The following is a 24020-nucleotide window of genomic DNA, read 5'->3' as shown; positions in this document are numbered from 1 at the left end:
CATTTTTATGGTAAACTGAGCATGACCTAGAAACTGGGCTGTCATCTGTAACAGCAGAGCATCCCAAAAACTGGGCTGAATTCGGAAATGCAGAGCGGCTCAGAATTTGGGATGTCATCTGAAAACCAAAGCAGCCCAGAATATGGGACAAGAATGACCCAGAAGTTGGGACGTTATCTGAAAAGCAGAGCAGCCCAAAATTTGGGACGTAGCCTGAGAACAGGGCAGACAAGGACCAATCAAAACGCGAGATTATTATGCTGTTCCATCCCAAAAACCAGGCCTGTGTCATACCTCCTTTTAAAGGTACAGGCAATCGAATGACATAGCAAGTCGATAGACGGATTCAATCCATGCACCCTCCTGGAGGGGAGGATTTGTTTATTTAGCTTTAATCCACAATTGATTGGCTGTGCCTCGTCTATTCTTTTAAATGAAAGCATAAAATGCTGTTTATTTTTGTATAGTCTGGTCTTATGTAAGTTTTCACACCATGTTTTCTTTTCAGTACAAAATGCTTTCATTCACGCTGTATACCTGTAGTTTTAAGTTACGCTAAGAACTATGGTGTAAAATATTTGAATTTGAAAGAATGAAATCATGAATAATACTGGCCCAAAGTTAACGAAGATTTTACTAATGATTAAGGAGTTTTGATTACATTCATCCCCCTTATTACTGTATGTTAAAAAATAAAGTCTGAAAATGCATGCTGTTTTTTGCTCAGTCAAGTTACTGTACTAGTTTAAGTAAATGTGTTTGCGGATACATGTGATATCACGGGTATTGTAAGGTATGAACCGTGATTACTGTTATCATATACAATTCATAGGAACTGCAGTGTTACAAAACAGTTGCTTGATTAATAAAGCAGGGACTTTACACCAATAAGTTACATGTCCTGAGACGTCTAAATCACGATTCATATATTATTTCTAGAAATTGTATCACTTGTCCACTTTCATTCGCTATTTAGGTCTTTTATGTTAAGTTTTACAGAATGCATGTATTTTCATTTTTAAAATGAAATCAGTTCAAGAAAGCCTCTTTGATGCAAAGCCTTTTCTGTCATTAACCAACCAGCTGCTTCCCCTTGTGTTTGCAATAGCATGTCTTTCTTTCAAAACTTAGAAATACAATGTTTTTTAATGTCTTGATGTCGTGAAGACATTTAGAAAGACTTCTAGTGGTAACGTTTGTCATTGAATATATTCTGTTTCTTTTTGTGCTTCTTTCAAAACTGCACATACCGTATGAGGGAATGGAAGTGAACAATGGGTAATATTTATGGAATCATTTCAGCAAGCTATAACTATTTCAAGACTGGACCTGGTCCCAATTTTAACACTAATTACAAACCTACCCTACTACACACATTCACTTGGTTTATTCCAGTGTGCATGGTAACTGGCAGTGCCTCTTGGGCATGAAGCACAGATCAAGGCTGCTTTTCTGTCAGCGGTAGATAGAACATGCAGACACAGTTTTTTAAATTGTCAAAAAATTGAAACATCAATTAGATCCTAATATGATGGAATAGCATTCACACTATGTCCAGGAGGGCATAAGTAGGTTTCTGATTAATTTGTATGCTGCCCTCATTATATAAGTCTTTGACCTCATTGGCAAGGAGAGTGGCAATCCTGCCATTAGAAATCAGTGTCAGTATTCTGACACATGACACATCCTTGGGTGACATAATGAGAGAAAACGTATAACCTTTCCAGGAAAAAGGGCGAAATCATGTTTGGCAAGTCTACATATATTCAATTTAATATAGTTTATCCTACATCAAAGACCACCTGTATGGAAGGAGGATATGTCTATAGTGGCTAGTGACATCAATCAATGCTCAGACAGTATAGTACATTGAATTCTTCAAACCAATTTGAAATGCCCAAACGCTGTTACCCACTCTATGCTGTCAGAGAATGTTTTGTTTTACACTTGGGCAGGGCAAAGAGCATTTTTTTGTTTTTTTGATAACCAAACCAATGCATTTATCATATATTATTATTATTATTATTTATTTATTAGCAGACGCCCTTATCCAGGGCGACTTACAATCGTAAGCAAAAACATTTCAAGCGTTACAATACAAGTAATACAATAAGAGCAAGAAATACAATAACTTTTGTTCAAGCAATATAATCATCAACACAGGTAATTTTGCTTTAAATTTACGTAAACATACTTGTTCAATAAAACTACTTCTGGTGTACAGAGGTCAAGGTGGGACGAGGCATACTGTCACATTCACGTTGAAACGCAGCTGCAGTTTACTTCAGTATCCAGATGTGCGTTGTTGTTATTGAAGAAGCTGTTAAAGGTGCCGAAAGCGAGCAGGTCAATGAGTTTGGCAATAGCCATCCAGATGTCAAAGACTAATTCAGAGATAAACTAATATTAATATTTTTTTTTGGTTTGTATTATTACTACACAGACATATTTGTAATGTTTAAAGTAAAATGGTACGTTTGTTTATATTATTTATGATGGCACTGATGAGCTTGGAACTTCCTTAGAATTTAAAAGTGTACCAATAAATACTTCCCATGTTAACTGTTCAATAGTACTGTCTTATAATGTGACACTGAACAAGTAAGGAAAATATTAGAGATGGGGCCATTTGGAAAGGACGTCGGAGCAACACACTAAAATTTCAAATCTACCACCTGCTTATGATTACCACTGAAGATCCTCAGTGTAGTCAGTCTTCTAGCACTTAGATATATGGACCACCTGCCTACAAAGATCACTTGAAGACTCTTCTATAGCTTCATGCTGGTGGGATCATTGTTTATTTGCAATACATAAACTTTATTTTACTAAAGTTCAATTTTTAAAAGGCCTAGTGATTAACTTTAGGAAAGATATATGGCACATTATACAACAACCGCTCGAAGTAATATTAAGTAGGAAATATTTAAACAAATATAGAATTTATCTAACTACCCCTGTTGACTTAGTTTAAATGATCAAAAAGGGAATGGGAGTGCTGTACCATAAATTGTACAAGATATAATATATATATTTTTATCTTGCAACTATGCAGCTCTATGACTTCTGTTAGACGCATTCCTGGCTTTCAAAGGGCCACAGATGTCACTGTCAATAGCCTTAGTCTACTATGCCCATCTATTTTGTTGAGTATTCAGCAGCTTTTCTCTGTGAAAAAAATACCACTGTGTAGAGAACCCATCAAAATATAATTTATAATCTACTACCAAGTTGATTTTTGTCACTATCCAAGAAACAGGTTGAATCTGGTTCTTGCGTATTGAAGCTTGACAAGTTACATTACATTCTCAGCCAGCCCCAGCTGCTTAAAATACAGTCTCACATGTCTGTACTGTGTGTGCTTTTATGTACTTTGCATGGGATAATGACTATATATTGGGTAATGCAGTGACTATGTTCTCAGAGATTTTCTAGGCACATCATAAAATAAGAAATAAGAACTAATATGACGCGATGGAATTGCAGATTTATATTTAGTGTTGGCGCATTTTAAGGTATTAAAAAATGTTAATAGAATAAATTATCACAATTGTACTACACAATTAAAAAAAATTACAGGAATTTAAATAATAAATTTAAACATTTCTGAACCACGCCAAGCCTGTTAAAGTATGCAGTTAATAATAATAATAATAATAATAATAATAATAATAATAATAATAATAATAATAATAATAATAATAATGCATGACAGAGTCAGAGAATAATTAAAATTAAAATAGGAAAAGATGTCATAAACTGCAAGCTACATCGCTTATAAATGGACAATATAAGCCTTATTTAATATTTAAATGTGTAACATACATTCATAGAGTTGAAAAGGTAAAACTGGAGAAACTGTTTTCCATTTACTCAATCTAACAGAAAGTTTGTCCTGGCTCATGCAAACCTGCATTAGGATGCCTCTTTGTAAACAATCCAGTCATAAAGTGAAGTGAAATCCATCAGCGCACTTTAGCTGTGTTTGGATGCTCAACGTAATTTGTATTGATAGCTGAGTCAAATGTTTAATTAAGCTTGTTTTTAATAAGTTCTGACTATGACAATGCATTGCTACATACAGTGCCTTGCGAAAGTATTCGGCCCCCTTGAACTTTGCGACCTTTTGCCACATTTCAGGCTTCAAACATAAAGATATGAAACTGTAATTTTTTGTGAAGAATCAACAAGTGGGACACAATCATGAAGTGGAACGAAATTTATTGGATATTTCAAACTTTTTTAACAAATAAAAAACTGAAAAATTGGGCGTGCAAAATTATTCAGCCCCTTTACTTTCAGTGCAGCAAACTCTCTCCAGAAGTTCAGTGAGGATCTCTGAATGATCCAATGTTGACCTAAATGACTAATGATGCACCTGTGTGTAATCAAGTCTCCGTATAAATGCACATGCACTGTGATAGTCTCAGAGGTCCGTTTAAAGCGCAGAGAGCATCATGAAGAACAAGGAACACACCAGGCAGGTCCGAGATACTGTTGTGGAGAAGTTTAAAGCCGGATTTGGATACAAAAAGATTTCCCAAGCTTTAAACATCCCAAGGAGCACTGTGCAAGCGAAAATATTGAAATGGAAGGAGTATCAGACCACTGCAAATCTACCAAGACCTGGCCGTCCCTCTAAACTTTCAGCTCATACAAGGAGAAGACTGATCAGAGATGCAGCCAAGAGGCCCATGATCACTCTGGATGAACTGCAGAGATCTACAGCTGAGGTGGGAGACTCTGTCCATAGGACAACAATCAGTCGTATACTGCACAAATCTGGCCTTTATGGAAGAGTGGCAAGAAGAAAGCCATTTCTTAAAGATATCCATAAAAAGTGTTGTTTACAGTTTGCCACAAGCCACCTGGGAGACACACCAAACATGTGGAAGAAGGTGCTCTGGTCAGATGAAACCAAAATCGAACTTTTTGGCAACAATGCAAAACGTTATGTTTGGCGTAAAAGCAACACAGCTCATCACCCTGAACACACCATCCCCACTGTCAAACATGGTGGTGGCAGCATCATGGTTTGGGCCTGCTTTTCTTCAGCAGGGACAGGGAAGATGGTTAAAATTGATGGGAAGATGGATGGAGCCAAATACAGGACCATTCTGGAAGAAAACCTGATGGAGTCTGCAAAAGACCTGAGACTGGGACGGAGATTTGTCTTCCAACAAGACAATGATCCAAAACATAAAGCAAAATCTACAATGGAATGGTTCACAAATGAACATATCCAGGTGTTAGAATGGCCAAGTCAAAGTCCAGACCTGAATCCAATCGAGAATCTGTGGAAAGAACTGAAAACTGCTGTTCACAAATGCTCTCCATCCAACCTCACTGAGCTCGAGCTGTTTTGCAAGGAGGAATGGGCAAAAATTTCAGTCTCTCGATGTGCAAAACTGATAGAGACATACCCCAAGCGACTTACAGCTGTAATCGCAGCAAAAGGTGGCGCTACAAAGTATTAACTTAAGGGGGCTGAATAATTTTGCACGCCCAATTTTTCAGTTTTTTATTTGTTAAAAAAGTTTGAAATATCCAATAAATTTCGTTCCACTTCATGATTGTGTCCCACTTGTTGTTGATTCTTCACAAAAAATTACAGTTTCATATCTTTATGTTTGAAGCCTGAAATGTGGCAAAAGGTCGCAAAGTTCAAGGGGGCCGAATACTTTCGCAAGGCACTGTAACATATCCTGTTTTCACTAGTCACTTTCAGGCTGGTTTTGAGGCTTAGCTTTTAGGGCGGCTTTGTTCCATCACAAAAGTGTCCTGCTCCAGAGATGGCTTTGTGCTGACTTTGTTCTTTTTTTTCTCTACTGTGAACGTATTTGTCCCTGAGTCGGCTCACACAGAGGCACGATGAGAGCAGCGTCCTCAGTGTCAGTCTCCTTGGCCGTCCTATGTCTGAGCCATCTTGGTAAAGTAAATAAATCAGTGACTCTAGCACCACCGCTGTCCGAGAAGTCGAACTTCACGTCTCTTTACCCTGTTCACCCTGCCACAGCCCTCTTCTACGATTTCATGAACGCTGTGTCACCGGCATTTACTGACTACACCTTTGAATAAAAAATAAATAAATGGGGCTTTAGAACAAAACAGTACCCTTCCAAATTTGGACCAAACAGAAAAAAAACATTGATTGAAAACTGTTGTCCTGTGTTAACAATATTCAGTTTTTGTTATACTGTACTGTATGTTAATGTTGTTATCTTAGAAGGCTAAACAAACATAAAACCTCCTTTAATGCACAGACAAAATATAAGCATTTTAACATAATATTGTAAAGGTCAGATAACTTTAGCAATTTCCGTGACTGCAAAAAAGATTGTGTTTTGTAATTGCAATGGTATTAAAAACAAGTTTCTAGTGGGGGGAAAAACAAAGTGAATGTTAACTAGCTGCAGAAATAACCATTACGAATGCTAGTAACTAGTACATTTTATATATGGATGTACACAAGTGGAGAATATATCTGCACTTCAGATATATAGTACTATCAACTTTACACAGATTTATACAGATAGAAATTCGTAATCGCAATGTAGATATAACACCTGAGGTCACTCACTTTAGTTCAGTGACGCTGTGTGCACATGCAGGATCAAAGCCGTTTTAGAGCGCTGCTCAAGTGTGAATGGGCGGCACAAATCATAAATCATTTTAATCCAATCAACTCTTAAGCCAGCTCAGTTCAGAGTTTTAAGTGTAAAGGCACTATTAGTTAGGACGTAATGAAAATTATTTAAATGGGCCAGGATATATCACATTCTATTAGCAGATAAGCACACATTTGTGAGAAACAGCTACTCGAGGATGGGATGGCTGGGGGTGGTGGTGCCAAGGGGTGTAGGGTGCGTTTGAGGAGAATTTATTTTTCTCAACAGAGTAGTTTTTATTCAATAGAAATCTTCATAGCTTACAATGTCGTAATACGGATTGGGTAGCCCTCTAAAGTACAGAGAACTACAAAGGAGTAGCCTCTAACACACAGCCTGCACCCCAGGCTCCTCCAATGGTTACCATACTTATTATCTGATAACATGGCATGTACTCAACAGAATGTTCAAGAACACAACCCAAGCAACTCCTGGCCCCAAGCAAACAAAACCAATTTTAACTGTCAGTGGAATTTTAACCAATATATCAGTTCATTTTCACATAAATTCCCCAGTTAGCTGTACCTTATATAGAACTTACAAGCTACAGCAGTTAATGCACCCCCCACATTTCCTGCAACATAACTATACAACTCGTTCCATATGAGCTTCATCCTATTGCAAACTTTCTTTTTCAAGGCCATCTATATTGACACGCTGTGCCTGCATGTCTTGATCAGGGTCAACACCGAGAACATTTACAGACACTATAGCTGTGTTTCACTGGCTCAGTTGAATAAAAGCACTCAAAATTAGTTTGGTTAGTATTATCCTTCCATCCACATCCCAGTTATGATTTGAATCTATCACCCGGACACAAAAAAAACAGTTAATGGTCTCTTCATGGTAATTAATTTACAGCTTTATTGCCTACATATAGTATGGAATGTTTCAGAACCTTGAAGTAGCCCCCCACGCCTCGCCCTGAAGCCTGTCTGCAAACTAACACGCAGACACTTTATTGGTGAGTGAAAAAGCTACCAGGCCACTTTTGACCTACAATGGGGTACTGTGAATCAGTCTACATCTATTAGGAATAGGATTTGAATTATAAATGTTTTCATACAGTACATGTGATGGGACATAATAGGTTCTTCTGTCTGTCTTTAGTCTATAGTGGCATTTCCAGTGAGTTTGTGTCTAAGAGATTGTCCAGGCATCACCATAATTTAAAAATATTATTTAATTACTGTCAGTACTTGTAAATTTTAAGCCATATACTGCACAGTGATACTGCACCAATAATCTTGGTGAAAGTATTACTGTCTTTTACAATTGCATTCATAATTGAATTTCAAATCAAATTTACCATAAAAAAACAAAACAACTTTTGAAGTCTATTTGCGACATTTCTATAACTTGTATATCCCCTGTGTGCCCCTGGGTGTATTTGGTTTATTTTGTATAGTTTGGGTTATGTAGCACGGGTGAGTTAAAATGTATGTTTGTATGTGGGCACGGGGAAGTCACAGTCACTTCACATGCAGACTGTGCCAGGGCCAGATTGAATGATTAGCAATCAAGTCCCGGCATAGCTGCTTAAAAGAGTCACGGTTCTCACACTCAAGGTTGGGTGTTCGCAGTGGAGAACGGGAGAAATAAATAAACAAAAATAATAACAATTGCTACTTGTGTTGTATGGACCAGCATGATACTGGTTTGGGGTTTGTCCACTGTTGTGTTTGTCTATTCATTTTGGCCAATGTGCCGTTTTGTTTGTTAAGTGTTTTGTTTTGTGTTAAATCATTTTATTTGAAATAAATCTGCTCACCAGCGCATTGCCCTCACAGTACTGTGTCCTGTATTTCCTGGCCTGACGTCACCCACAAGCCACACCCTGGTTTGGATTAGCGCTGATGAAATATCCTGCATTAGATCAAGTTTTATCGTGTTAAATGAGACTTGATCTTAAGGCTTGAATGTACATGTGTTCTTTAGTATCTACCCTAGCTATAGGGTTATTTGAATGTTGTGTATATGGTAGGACACTTTGAGGGCATTTTTACAACATATTCCAACATCTTCACAAATATGTAAATATCTGCTTTTTTAATTTACAGTATCTGAGGTAGCAGGTGGCAGATTACCAGCACTAAAGCATTTATAAATGAGGAGAGGTATTCTGGGGTTAGACAGATCACTACAGGAATGACATAAACAGTAGCTAGCACCACTCCATTTTATTATACACTAGTTTAATTAATTAGTACTTTTTCAGATGATAAAAGTGGCATCATCTAACAATATTCTATTATACCAATACGTAACTGTTATATTAAACTACTGATATGCCTGTCAGGATGTGCATGTGGTGATGAATGAATAGAATGTCCAAACAATAATAATGTTCCAAAAATACTGGTCTTTAATTAAATAAGTGATCCCGGCTACCAACAATGGTATTCGGGACTGTCTGCTGTTGGGTTGCAGTACCAAACAAAACAAAACAATAAATCACAGTTAATCCAGTGACTTCCCCTTGTGCACGTCCAAAGCAAGTGCTCTTTCTCTGTGCAGGTGCTCTTGTGCAGGGACCAGTGGTGGTTGTGTGCAGGGTAGGTGCTCCAGGGGTATGTGCTGGCTCCACTAGCGTCAGTTCCCTGGTTAGTTCCCGGCTGCAACAGAGTCAAGCAAGACAAAACAATAACACAGCAGTGTTCCTGCTGCAATCACAAATTCAGCGTAAGGTGCCGTACTCACATAGCTGTATCGCCTTTGCACTGCAAAACTCCTCCCTGTAATCAGTGTGGTGTCGTGCTCTATCCAATCACCACCCACACCACAGCTGATCACAATGGAGTTGTTCCGAAGCCATACAGCTACGCCCTTTCCCCAAGAAGGCTGACTTCCAGTTTCGTCCCATCATCGAGTTGACCCATCTTGGAGATGGCGTACTGCCAACCTTACCCAGCACCCTTCCTGGTCGAGAGGTGGACTTGCAGCTCAGATTCCTTCTCTCCCTGTCACAATGCCCTAAAGAATATAACCTGCCATTAAAAATTTCAGTAACATGCCATGTGTGTGACGGAAGTATTAAGTGCTGCCTATAATAAATGGCATAATGCACTCATCATGGTCTGTAACCTACCTTCTAGCACTGATAATGATTCATTTGGGGGTGTGGTATTAACCCATTCCAAAACGAAGTGAGCACAATTGTATGGCTTAATTAATATTACTTGTACTACTTAAGGCATAGTGTTTAGTACTGAAGAGCCCTAGGACCACACAAGAAAAAAAGAAAAACTTGAAATTCTGTCTTTAAAACTTGAAATTTCGACATTAACTAAAAATTTCGACTTTAAAAACACAACATTTTTACAGCTTTTGTGGTTAAATGGATGTTTTGTTGCCGCTGCTCCAGTCTATGTCTGTACTCCTCCTTTGGTTGGTTGCATCTCCTGCCCCGCCTGCTCCACAGCTGTGTGATCTGTGATGCAGAGTATTTATAAAAGCATCTCGACAATTCCTGCCATACCTTTCTCTCCACATATATTCGTCCAGGAATGATGGTATCATCTCTTCTGCTGTGCCCAGTAGTTTTCCACGTTGTCCAGCTGTAAACTGCAAAGTCAGTTTGATAAGTGACCGGGTATTCCATAATGCAAATGTCTTTCTCGCCACTGTGAAGCGGTACCATTAATCTGGTATGGATGCCTCCTGTCACTACACCGGATAACAAAGGACGATTACAAAAAGAAACACAAAAAAACAGCACTGTCACCTGATACTGTCACAGATCTTGTGAAGAAGGGTCTGCGTGATTAAAGGCATTTGTGCTGTGTCATGATGAAAATGGCCAGTAATATTTTACTTTAAAATGTAACAAACAAACCAAGAATTACAAGTATAATGAATAAAATAAAGAAAAACTGCACTTTCAGTGGCAATGTTCAATTCAACATCTATACATCTTGTGATATTAGAGTATATCACACACCCTGTTGTGACTTATTGCTTACATATTGTAAGACAGCAGGGAGGGGGGTTACATTGGAAACACCAATGTAAAGTCACTTAATAGGGTGTTGGGCCACTATGGTATCCCGCTCTGTGGAGTTCTTGGCGGACCATTTTTGATGAAACTGGCTGCTCGCGCACCAGGTTGAAATTTGCAGTCAATTGATCTGTAGATGCTCGCCTATTTTGCCTTGCACTTCGAATTAATGCACGGATATCATGAGTATGCACCTGGAGTATGCACTTCCGTGTTACCCTTTGCTGATGATGTCTTTCCCTCGGAGTTCCATGCCGACATCACCTTAGACACCGTTGCTCGTGAAACATCAGCAAGTTGAGCTGTCTTGGTCACTGAAGCTCCTGCCAAACGCGCCCCAACAATCACCCCTCTTTCAAAGTCACTGAGGTCTCCACTTGCAGCCATTCTAGCCATAATTATAGGCAACCAGACCTGTCCAGCATTTTTATACATGACCCCAAGCATGCTGGGATGTTATTTGCTTAATTAACACATGAGCCACACCTGTGTGGAAGCCCTTGCTTTCAATATACTTGATGTCCCTCATTTACCCAGGTGTTTCAATTTTAGACTTTATTAAAATCCGATGGTAGTGAAATTGAGGCTTCAGCAAGAGTTCCGAGTTCCGCCTCTTCCGGCTTTTCCCCAGACCCAGCTTGTATGTAGAATGGCAGATTTTTTGTTTTAAACTTTATCGCATGGCCCTAGGGCTCTTCCGTAGTTCAGTGTCCAAAAATGTATGTGGACATTTTCTTAGAATAATGGGCATCCGGGGATCAAAGAGCCATAGGATGGCCTCTGGTGATGTTTACACTCCTGCAATATTGTCACTGTGTCACTGTTAATGTTTGAATACTTTGTATGCATTGACTACAGTATCTTGTGTCCTTTTAATTCTGCATGAAAAATTACAACTTGGTTGCTGATGCATTCAATTAAAACCATCTTTTGCAGCTATTAAGTTCTGGTACATGTGGTCCTGAGCTCAGTGAAAAAGTTCTAAATGATCAGGGAGGGGGGAGGGTATATAACATGAGGAAGGATCTACATTAAGGGCTGTTTAACTGTACATTTAAAAGAACACATTTTCAATTTTTTTCATGAAATATTTGGGATGAAAGATGTGTTTCCAGCTAAGTTTTAACAAAAAGATTCTACACATCTAATGAAAGTTGTTTGCATCCCAAGGGGTGCATAGGGTAACTATAAACACATGAGAGAATTAATTGTTTCGGTTGGTGTGACAAATATAAGTCGATATTGTGGTAAATGGTTGTGGAACACTATCATTTTTAGTGTGTAATATTTTCAATACTAGACTTTGTAAATCTTGAATCAGATCTTGAATGTAAATCTTAAGTTTTCATGTGTGCTGTGGGTATTTCAAGTTGGCTCTTTTTGGGATTATGGTGTTGTCTGTGAAATGTGTTATTTGGTTCGGATTAGTGAATAAAAGTGAACCAGATACAGTAATGATTTTGAAAATAAAACCATTATAAATGTATTTTTTTTGTGATAAGGCTTTTACAGCTGATATAGCTTATGGTACAGTACAGTATTTGATCAAAACATTGGCATTTCTTAATAATTCAGCTCCTTAATAATCCTGCTGATTTTTTCCCCAAGGTTTGACTTATTTTCCAATTTAACATTACAATACACAATAAAATTCAGTGTAAAAATAAATTTTAAGTCAGCTGTATTTCAATCTGCCACTGTTAAGATCATTAAAATAGACACCCCAAAGTGTCATTGAGCTGGCCAAAAATGGAACCTCTGTCCCCATAACTTTTCATCAGACATTTTCTAAACTGTGTAATTCATTCCTGTAATATACATAACATTTTGCATTAATATTTTGAAAGCTTATTTTAATTTCCAGCTGCAAGGGAGAAATGAAGTGAAAAGAATAACATTGCCAAAGCTCGTTATTTTCTTTCTTTAATTTGTTATAATTAAAAAGTAACAGTGTTAAATATTAATGCAAGACGACGAAAATATTGTACCAAGGGAATTGAAAAAAAAATGTTTTGGTTAAAACCAACCGGAATTTGAGCCTGGAGATATTTTCCAGCATTTTAAAGTTCACTTTAAAAAAAAAAAAAATATTCAATCTCCTTGATTCCTTTTTGGATGTTTATTGTATCTGACAGGAGTGTTCTATGAGGCAAATATGATGTAGCTCAGCCAATCAGAATCCATCCAGGTTAGGTATTGTCAGCTGAAGTAATTCTGACTGTGAATAGTAAACCTTACCTCTGTGATCTGGTTTAAATTATATATTGTTTTAATAAATATTAGAAGTGGCTTCTCAAAACGCATATGTTATTATGCGGTGTAAAGTAAATGCATTTCAAGACAGCGTTTGAACTTTCAAAGCATTTTATCAGCTTCCAGACAGACAGCCTCATGTAATAAAATTATTTTTGTGAGAATACACACAGCAAGTGCAGTTCTCAACATCACATATTGTGTTTCCAGTCACTTTGGAATTACAGTGGTGGTTTCATATGTTCTCAGTGCATAACCTAGTAAACAGTATGCATAACCTAGTAAACACAGGATATTGTGTGGTCAGGGTATGCAATACAAAAGACTGATTAAGCATTGTGGGTTATATTAGACACAGGATTTTTTATATTTCTTTTGTAAAGCACATTGGAATGCTTGCATGAAGAGCGATATATAACTGAAATTTGTATTTTATTATTATTATTATTTATTATTATCCAAAAAAAACAACCAAGCATAAAAAACCTGCTGTCATATTTTTGGATTAATATTGTCCCGTCTTTATAGTTTTATATTTATTTACACAGAATTATACAGAAAACAAACTGCTAAGTCATAAGTCAGTTTATTACTCACCTTAATACATTTCAAATTATATTGTAGGCCTATATTTTCTTATCAGTTTCCTTCAATATATTGTGACAAACCAAGGGGCAGGATGATCAGTAGGAGGTACGTTAGGGCAGAGATTTTAATGGGGTTGTGTCCTCTCGTGAAATGGTGGCAGCGAGAAGGACTACAACAGACAAAATGCCTGCCCAAAAAGACTACAATTACCAGAATCCAGGATAAGCACATAGAGTATGGTCAGCACACCTGCACAGGGTGTGATCGGCCTAGATAAAAGGGTTCAGTTCACAACAAAATGGCGATAGAGGAGAAGGAGAAAAAGGTTGGTGTTGTGTAATTGTGTTGTGAGAAATTGCAAGAAAAACAGTGATATTGCTTTGTGTATGACCTTGGATCGTTTTGACTACCCTGCCGGCTGTAAAACCCTGTTTGTGTATAAGAAGCTGATTTGTGGACCAATAACTGTATAGTGTTTAAACAGGGTACTGCCCTGTTTGAAAAGAACTTACTGTGTGTGACTCTTGTGTTGTCTCCCGTACCGATTTGTGTTCAAGTCCACCTAGGAAAGACTGTGTCACAATATATATATATATATATATATATATATATATATATATATATATATAGTGTGTATAATAATAATAATAATAGTAACAATTATAGTAGTCATTAGACAGAAGAGATCATAGGCATTGCTCTCTGTTTCATTTTGTTGTGCTGGCTTGCTGGCATATTATAGAACACTTTCTTTATCAAATGTTTTAAATAAATGTTATATATCAATCTGTAGTCAGTCTGTAGGTAGGAGCAGTCAGTGTTTTAATGTAATTTAAACCACGTTAAAAACTTTATATATATAAATACACACACACGTAAATTACTGTATTATTTATTTTGGCAACACAGTATTTGTCAGGTTGGGATGAATTGATAAGCTTTCTGGTCCCTGTAATGAATATTCTGTCAGCATTAATATACCAAAAAAACTTTTTTTATTCACCGATATGTAAAAATATATGTATGTATTTTTTTTAAAAAGTACCTGCAATAGCTGTTGAATTTCACCAATGAGAAGAATATTCTGAACAGGTGATGCTACGTTTGGTATGATTCCTATTGTTACATCCCATATCACTACCTCAATTCAGCTGTGACAGAAAGAGTCACTTATTGTGAAGCGGGAGTTTTTCCTTTTTTTTTTTAGTGCTCGCGCTTTCCCAATCCATGCCCCGTCGTTAACAGGGGAAGCCAGGATCAGGAAGTAATCGCCGCAGAGTACAAACAAACTAGATGCTGATAAAAGCACAGTGTAATCTCCAAATAAATTAATCGCGGAAGTCTCAAAGTTTCATCACTCGACCTTGGTTGACTTCTGACAGCAGAGTTTCCCCTCAAGGAAACGCCTGCCCAGAGGCTGAGATACTGAGCCAAACTGTCTAAAACATTCCAACATACAGGAAAATGTCCCTCAGCCATCAGTCTGTGGCCTCAGTCTTTAACTACACTATACCATGAAAGTAATTACAGACAACATTGTAATTATGCTTTATTTTCATGTCAATCCAGCTCCCAACTATGTTGGTCCAGTTCTTATACATTAGGTTAATTAAGGCAGCATAAACAATGTCTGTGTCACACTTTAGAAGCATGTGCAAAGGAAAAGGGGAATAACAGTATATCTAGCTAAAAGAGACCCTCAATGCATCAGATATGCCTAAACTAGGTAGTCTCAGTTTCCTATCTAAAAGCACATCATTCCCAATTACAGAAATTGTGTTGCCTGTAATTGCATTCATTGTATACTGTAGTCAGAGATTGAGGCAACATACTGATGGTTGAGGTATATTGTATGTTGGAATGTTTTAGACAGTTTGGCCCAAGATCTCACCATCTGGAACGACGGGAGCATCCTTGAGGAGAAACCTCTGAGCTGTCAGAAGTCAGCCACGGCCAGGGGATAGGACTTGGCTCCCCGATACAGATACAGCTGCAAAATACAGTAGAGTACAGCATCTAGAGAATTGGGTCTTCTAATGTTGTTGGAACATGTTATTGACATTCAGTGGCACATGTACATTACCAATAAAAAAAAAATCGGGACAGTATTAATACACACTGCAGTCTGTTCAGTTGATCTACTGGCTATCTAAAATCTGTCTTCTTGTATACCAAGGTTATGAAAATCAAATATTTAACAAGTGTTTATTTTAATGTATTTTAAAGTATGTAAAACACCTTTTTAATGTTTTTTTTAAATGATTTAAAGTACGGCACTTTTCAGTTCTGCCTCTGTTTTGATGAATTGCATGAACTTAATGATTCCATTATATTTATTATCCCCAGTGGCATTTGGAGAATTATTTATCCAACAAATCTGTTCTCCAGAAGGGCCCATAGTACAGAGTCATCACTTTTAAACAATGACTTGCCCAATTGTGACGAATATGGACATTTGTTGGGGTTGCTCGCGCTCCCACAGAGTCTACACCTACTGTATGCTTGTTCGCCTATATAGTCTGAATTTATATTTTGTGGCCAACCTTAGCCTTCATGTTACAGGCTGCTGCATCTCTATTCTTTAAAAATGCCTCATCAGCAAAAAAGAAAGTGACAGCTAATTATTTTTGTCAAAATTGTCCTTATTAAATCATGATTTCTTGTCTACAAACCTTTGTAGGCTAATTTACATTGGAAACGGCAGTGTTTCTTACAGGAAACTCAACTAATAATAAATGAATGTACATAAGGGTACGGTAGCTCATTACTTCAGTGTCCATAAATAATGAATTTGTTATGTTTTGAAGTGCTTATGACTCTCTCCTCGTAGTACATGGAAAAGATGAGTTATAACTGAGGAAAAATTTTCCTCTCATTCATTAAAATAGGTTGACCTTGTATCAAGTTTGTTGTGTCTGCTCTTTGCTATGTGTTCTTGGCTCTCGTTGTAGCTGTGGGAGTCAGCTGCTGGAGAGAGTGTGGGAAGCTGACTTGGAGGCCTGTCATCTGCTTGTCCAGGGGCTCCATCTGAAAGAGTCTGGATGCTGTGTGTCAGAGGGGGAGGAGAGCCGAGCCGATGAAACAGAGCCAATGGATGACCCATGCTCAGATACTGAAACCAAAAAGGAATGTGATTTTCCAAAGCTGGGGGTGTGGAAAGCTGTTGAATGCACTGAACAAAAGCCCACTGAATTAACTGAGGTAATAATAATTTATATACATATATATATATATATATATATATATATATATATATATATATATATATATATATATATATATATATATTATCACAAACTGTTTCATTTGTCTAATTCCTCTTTGTACAAAATACAAACTTTATTTAAATGTGTATTTTGAACAGGTAATGACCAAGGTATTAAAACCCATTTTATTACTTCTCTTTCTAAGAAGTCTTTTATCATTGAAGGTTTTTCAAATGTTTCACTTTGCCCCGGATGAAGACAATGTTTCTTGGTACCACACTATACATTACCTTACTGTGCAGCAGATATAAGCCTCACACTCCCTAGTCTAGGAGACTATAGGCTAGCGTATACCATATTCCTTCGAATTTAAGATGCTCTTGAATTTAAGATGCAGCCAAAATTTACCACCTTCAATTTGAGGAAAAAATCAAATAAATATGCATTTACAAAGCTACAACCTCTATTACACTGTTGTATCATACAAAACTGACACGAAACATCTGCCAGTGACTACCAACAGAAAGTATGACACAACCCTCCATGGCATCAGGCAACATGTAACCCAGCAACCACAACAGCACTGAACTGTGGTATTGCTTGGCATGTCAAAAAATACAGGGGTCTGATCAGCATTTCCGATCTGTCCAAGCTGGTACTGTTTGTTCGAAATGCTGAAATTGTAAACGTTTCTCTTGGAATTCCTCAGGAAGCTGGTTTGTCTTTTCTCAAATTGCTGCTTGTGTATTCAGGCAGGTTCCTTTGTTGTCTTTTCTCGGCAGTCAGTCACGTTTGCTGTTTGTGTACTCGGATAGTCACGTCTTTTGTTGGTAATTTTAATACACGCTTCACTGTACTGTACTTAAATTCGAAGGAATATGGTAGTGCTAATACCTGTTGCACAGGGAGTGAGGTGGCAAGATGAATTGCCTTCACCTGAGAAAAAGTGAAAATACATCTAGAAAAGAAAATGATGCCTAGTGAAATGATTAGAGATTAGTGAGACAATGTGATAGGAATATATAATCAAATATATGAAAAAACTGGTTGAAGATTCTGTCATAGGACTGAAATGCACCTGGTTACCTTTTTATGGTGAAGACCATATCTTAGTATCTGCCAGTGACTACCAAGACCAGACCAGCTTGCAAATGGAAGTAGGATATCTTTGGATGTCTGAAGTCTCTCATCTATTAGCTTCTGACCCCAAGTGTCAGAGAGTGAGTCATTCTAACCACCATTAATAATCTTGACAGCACTGAAGTTCCATTTGCAGGCCCATAACAAATGTGTCAGGAAAAAAAAGGAAACTCATCCAAGGATAGCATCATGTCTAGCTTAATAAGATAAACTGTATTGAAAGGATCTCATATGCCATTTCCTCAGCTCTTCAAATGGCTCTAATTCCTTAAGGGAAGTTGGGGTGGAAATCTGCAACACAGCTATTCTCCAGAAGGCCCCATAGTATAGAGTAATCACTTTTGTGACATTTCCTCATGAAACATCAGTTATTTGTTTAGTCTCAAATATGCCAAACTAAGAGCCTACTATCAATCTTCAATCAGTCTGTCATATCTGCTGTTTTGTCCATAGTGACTGCATCTGACTTGCCACAGAGAGCTGTGTCTTTTATGTATTACTTATAATATAGAATGCACCCGTTTTGCCTGATGTAAGCTACATCCCAAACAAACTATTAACCATTATTGAGTTTCTAAGGCTTTATTTTCAATATCAGAATTTCCTTTAACTGCAAAGTCACTGTTTTGAACAGACATCACAATCAGCCACGTAAATCAGCAACTTAACAGTATTCTCTTCATCAACCGTTTCCCTCTTTTTAATGAAAATGTCAGTGGACTAAGTAAAGGTTGCTTATGAACAATAAACAAATATAGCTGGATTTTGTAGCTTGTATATTACCAGTAGAGCAATATCTAACAAAGTTATATGTTGGCAAGGATCTGTGTTTGGTTATATTGAAACGCATAGCATGTACACAGACCTTATCTTTCATCCTCAGTCAGTTCACTTCTGCTTGTGCCCTCATGCACAGGAGTCCGCCATCCCATAACACTAAAATACAGATCAGGGATTCATTTGCATAACAAAAGGTCAGCCCATTTACCAAACGTATGTACTACATTTGCAGGTGTTTCTATTGTTCCTGTACAGCTCCTGTACTGCTGTCCAAATTGTTGTAACGTAGAAGTGATTCGCTCATGATATGGTGGTGTTTTAGTAGTTCAAGGACTGGAGATATCAATGTGATTGAAGAGCAAATGAATGCAGCTGTGTATCAAAACATTCTACAAAGTACAATGATACCATCTGCTCATAGGCTGATTGGCAGACAGTTTATCTTCCAACACGACAACGACCCAAAGCATACGGCTAAGTCAACTCCTAAATTCTTGAATCCAATAGAAATGTATTGAAAGGATCTCATGTATTGGACTGATCTGAAAAAAGCTGTAGCCAACCATTGTTTATCCAGTCTGTCTGAGCTGAAGAAAATATGCAAGATAGAATTGGCCCAGATTTCACCAACAAGATGTAACATACTAGTTAAGGGTTATCAGAAACATCTGAAAGCGGTAATAAAAGCAAAGGAGAACACATGAAACGCTAACGCAGGGGTGCCAATACTTTTGTCATGAGCAAATATTTGAAATTACTTGAGTGTTTTTTTTTTTTTAAAGATTGTTTGTTAAACTATCAGAAATTGTGTATTTTGGTCTCTGTCATTAATTGGTGGCTAGTAAAAGCTTGTATTTAACATGTTTTCTTGAATTATCTTATATTAAGTGTAGGGTCCCAATACTTTTGTCTGAGACTGTGAATATTATTTAAGAATTTAGGTAGATTACAACACACAAGAAACACATTTGTTATCTATATCCTTTGCAAGAGAAATATATGTTACCTGTCCCTTGGGTATCTGCATGCAATCTATCTGTTTTCTTTTCTCTTCTAATACTATGTAGACTGCCTAACTGGTGCACTTGCTTTCCTATTTTCCAACAATAACTATTGTTATCTGTTGACCCTGCCTTTGTAACCACCTTCCCTTTCTGTGTGTCCGGCATGCCACACAGTCTCCTCTTACTGTCCTCCTGAAGAATGGAACTTCTTCTTAACCCCAGGGAGAAAAAAGCTGAAAGGTAAAACTCCTTTGCGCCGCTACCTTCCCTTCACTTGCTACATTTCATATAGCTTTATTCTTTAGCTTGGCATCTTCCTCAGGGCCAATACAATCAACAGAACAAACTAATACAATTGCAAAGGTATAATTGATCATAAATACAAAATATTAGAAACACATTTTACCACATCCTTTTTAATACATCCTTGTCAGTTCTGCATTCTTCAAAATATTTTATTTCTGACCTCCATTGGTGTTCCTGCTAAGATCCTTATGCACCGTATCACAGCAGAAATGTGGCGATTTTTCAAGCCACCTTACTTTTACAAGTGGTTACATTTGGAAATGTTTGCTGGAATAGCAGGAACAACTTTGGATTATGTTAGAGAACACATGATCTGATATTAAAAATAAGTTAGTAGTTTAGTTTATACAGTTTATATAAAGTTTAAAGCATTTAAACAAGAAACTGTCAAGTCAACCAACCAAATGCAATATAGAATTTAAATTGTAATGTCTACTTGAGTCCATTATACATCAGCGCTTATCTCTTTACTTCATTTGAAATGTCAAACCACTGCTCAGCTGCTACATCAATCCTCTGTAGCAGGAGGAGGGCCCTTGACAGTTACAGTATGACAGATCTGCACCGTTACAAGCCTGCCAGTGCCCACGCTAATACATTGCAAATCCTATGGAGAGCTTTTGGGAAACTGTAATTTTAAGAAGCCTGACACAAGCAAAAAGGCAACAAATTAGATTTTGTCACAGAATGCATTCACCAAAGACATGTTCAGAAATACATGGAGAGATCTTGACAAAAGAGCATAACTGTTGATTTTGATTCAGAAACCAAGAGGTAAGTGATAAAGGTGCCAGGCTTTGAAGGAGGCCTATGTAGTGTAGATAGCATACAGCAGTGTTGCTGCTTGTGTTGCCTGAGACAGCAGGGTTTTTATTACAAGTACTGTATACTGCACCAGCCCTGTTACAGTAAGTACTTTATATAGGAGCAGCAGCTCCCGCCCTGTTACACAGGGGCATTGCTGCTTCAGCAGATGCGTCCAGCTTCGGCTGGGGCTGCATCCTCACCCCATGGCTCTGTGCCAAGGGAGAGCCACGCACCCGGGAATAGAGAAGCTCTGGGCAGCAGTTTCCCACAGGCACGTGTGCCTGGTGGGGACAAAGTTTGCTCCGGTCCGTTTTGGTTTCCGGTCCTTTACTGACCGGTATTCCCATCCCAGTCTGGTACCAAACAGGCCTTGTTGACAGTCCTGTTAATGTCTTTAGTAGATGAGGCAGCAACTGTACATTCTTAATGTACATTGCTTGCTATTGCGTATGCCAGGGTTTTTATCCCTGTGTCAGCAGCTTCAGGGACCAGCACAGCCAGCTGTGCTTGCGGCCAGACCGCCTCCCGGCGCAGAGGAAAGAGCCTCAGGCTAAGCCACAAGGTGAGCATTGGCCGTAGGGGTTCTCAGGGAGCCATCTGGAGTATTAGCATCAGTGCACCACAGAAATCTGGGTGCTTACTACTGTTCACACCGGCTACTCACTGCAGTTCAAGCACGGACCCTCTCCCTTTTAGGGCGTGACTGCAGCATCAGTCACGGACCCGCAGGACACAACTGTGGTGTCTCAGGAGGTAGCAGCTCTGCTGTAAAAATGGGCTATTCATATGGTATACTCCCTCCAATTGGAGGACGGGTTCTGCGCCATGCCCAAGCGGAATGGTGGCCTCAGACCAATCCTCGACTTCAGGCAGGTCAGCCTGTTCTGAGCCGAAGGAGGTTAAAAATGTGACGATGCAACAGCTAAGTTGTAGTCATTCAGGCCAGGCAACTGGTTCATCAAGACGGACCTCAAAGATACCTATTTCCCTCTCCCCATAAAAACCTGCACACTTGAGTACCTGCGATTTGCTTTTAGGGAACAGCGTACCAGTTCTTGCCATTTGGCCTTTCTCTAGCTTCCCATGCCTTTTCAACGCGCAGGGAAGCTGTGCTGGCCCCATTGAGACTCAAAGGTATCAGAGTACTCTATTATTGGACAACTGGTTCGTTGTGCCCAGTCTCCAGCTCAGGCATACGCTCATACGTAACTGTTCATTAACAACCTTCTATGGTTAGGGCTTACGGTGAATCTGCAAAGAGCCAGCTCACGCTTTCTCAGACAGCCTCCTATCTAGCAGTGTGCTTGGACTCCGGGTCCATGCTGTCCACTCTTGTCGGATGGCAGAGTGCAGAGCATAGCTGCCTGTTAGAGCTATTCAGCTCAACAGAGAGCTCAATGACATTCCAGAACTTATGGGCTTGAGGGCAGTGGCTTCTCAGACCCTACCTTGCATGCGCCCTGTGCAAGCCTGGTTCAATAGCAAGGTTTTTCAGCCTGCATTGAACCGCGGCTGCCCGTTAACGGTGTTCTTCACTATCTAAGGGCACTCTCTTGGTGTAAACAGCCTGTCCATATGCACCTCGCCGTAGCGTTGGGCAGTGTCACCAAAAGGGAGGCCATCACCACAAACGCGTCCAGCCTCGGCTGGGGCACTGTGTAGTATTGCACTCATAATTGTTTGGAAGTGTGCCTTCCCACTGCTCGCCATTCTCCCGCTGTGTCTGGAGTAAATCACAAAGGACCGGGCAGGCACGGTGGACATTGTGGCATCCCAACCCATCGAGTCTGCGGCTCTGGGTCTGGCCCCTGAACGGCAACATTTGAGCCGTCCGGGGCTTTCCGACAGGGCTATTGACACCCCGCAGAATGCCAGAGCAGTGTCCACACATTCCCTGTATGGGTACAAGTGGGCCGTTTTCGGACGTGGTGCTTGCCTAAGGGCTTTGACCCCATGACCTGTCCCATGGCAGTTATAATGCAATATATTTTGCAGGACCTGTTGAAGGGGAATCCCCCTCTACATTAAAGGTCTATTTATCAGCTATTCAGCTTGCCATATCAGCATTTATTCAGTCTGCCCAGGAGCTCAGCTTTCCAGCAGGGCAAATTTTGAATGGAGCTTGGTGGCTTTGGCCACCTAATGAAGGATGTTGTCCCTCATTGGAGGCTTAACGTGGTGCTTGAAGCACTCATGAAGCCTCCCTTTGAGCCCTTGCATTCAGCTGAGCTGAAATATTTATCTTTGAAAGTGGCTTTCTTGCTTGCAATCACATCCACTAAGCGGATGGGTGAGATGCAAGCATTTTCGATTGTGAAAGCCTGCTTAATTTTTGCAGAAGCCAGGACAAAGGTTATGCGCCGTACCAATCTGTTTGTTTTGCAAAACAATATCTCGACATTCCATGTCAATCAGTCTGGATTTGGAGGCTTCTTCCACCTCCTTCCAGTCTGACAGGGAGCTGCAACTCCAAACGCTCTGCCCAGTGCGGACCTTGGCGTGCTATGTTGACAGGATAAAAAGTTAGAGGCAGTCTGGACGACGTGTTGTCTGTTCTGGAACAAAGTTCCATTATCATGCCCTGTCTAGGCAGAGGCTGACCAAATGCATCACAGACACAGTCAAGACTGCCTATGAGTTGCCAACTTGCCCCCACCTGAAAAGCTCACTTGCTCATTTCTTACAGGGGTATGGCAATTTTGTGGGTTTTATTCCAGGGTGCATCTGTCAATGACATTTGCAATGCAGTGGTGTGGGCTACTACCCATACCTTACTAGATTCTATTGACTGAATGTCGTGGATCCACAAAACCCTGGTTTTGGAACAAGAGTGTTAAGGGCGGCCTCGAGCTCGACCCTTGCAGTATAAACATAGAGGTGAGTTCTCCCTCAATTTTTAGCCCTAATTACTTGTTACTGGGGTTCTGAATGGTAATGTACGAGGCAGCCTTGGTCGTGCTGCAATATTGCCTTGCGATGGCTTTGGTACACTCATAACCATGGTTCCCTGAAACAGAAGTGTAACCATTAACCTCCGTCACTGTGTTCATTATTGCAGCAAGTCTTGAAGGAAAAATGATGACGATGTCAGTGTCAGCAATCCCTTTATGCCCTCAGGGGCGGTCCGTGACTGCGTCACTGGCACTTTGTGCAGCTTTGATATTTCTATTCAGGTTAGACGGTATTAGAGGATTAATACCTATTCGGTAATGGTTACATTTCTATTTCAGGGAACCATGGTTATGACAATAACCTAATGTTATGTACTGTA

The 24020-nt window shown here is 39.1% G+C and overlaps 1 protein-coding gene across 3 annotated transcripts in view; it reads left to right on the top strand.

Annotated features, from left to right (window-relative positions):
* The window catches only part of disc1 (DISC1 scaffold protein), a 131356-nt gene that overhangs the window by 90320 nt on the left and 17016 nt on the right, over window positions 1-24020 (top strand). For 2 of the 3 annotated variants that reach the window (XM_059024383.1, XM_059024384.1), the window contains exon 11: window positions 16458-16707. In XM_059024383.1, the coding sequence (XP_058880366.1) occupies window positions 16458-16707 (250 nt within the window). Of the gene's footprint in view, window positions 1-16457; window positions 16708-19810; window positions 19877-24020 lie in introns of all 3 variants that reach the window. The other variant, XR_009328724.1, reaches the window with a different exon arrangement.

This window comes from Acipenser ruthenus, chromosome 5, assembly GCF_902713425.1.
Source record: "Acipenser ruthenus chromosome 5, fAciRut3.2 maternal haplotype, whole genome shotgun sequence".
Taxonomy (NCBI): Eukaryota; Metazoa; Chordata; class Actinopteri; order Acipenseriformes; family Acipenseridae; genus Acipenser; species Acipenser ruthenus.
The sequence above is the reverse complement of the archived record's forward strand: the minus strand, read 5'-3'. Positions and strand labels throughout refer to the sequence as shown.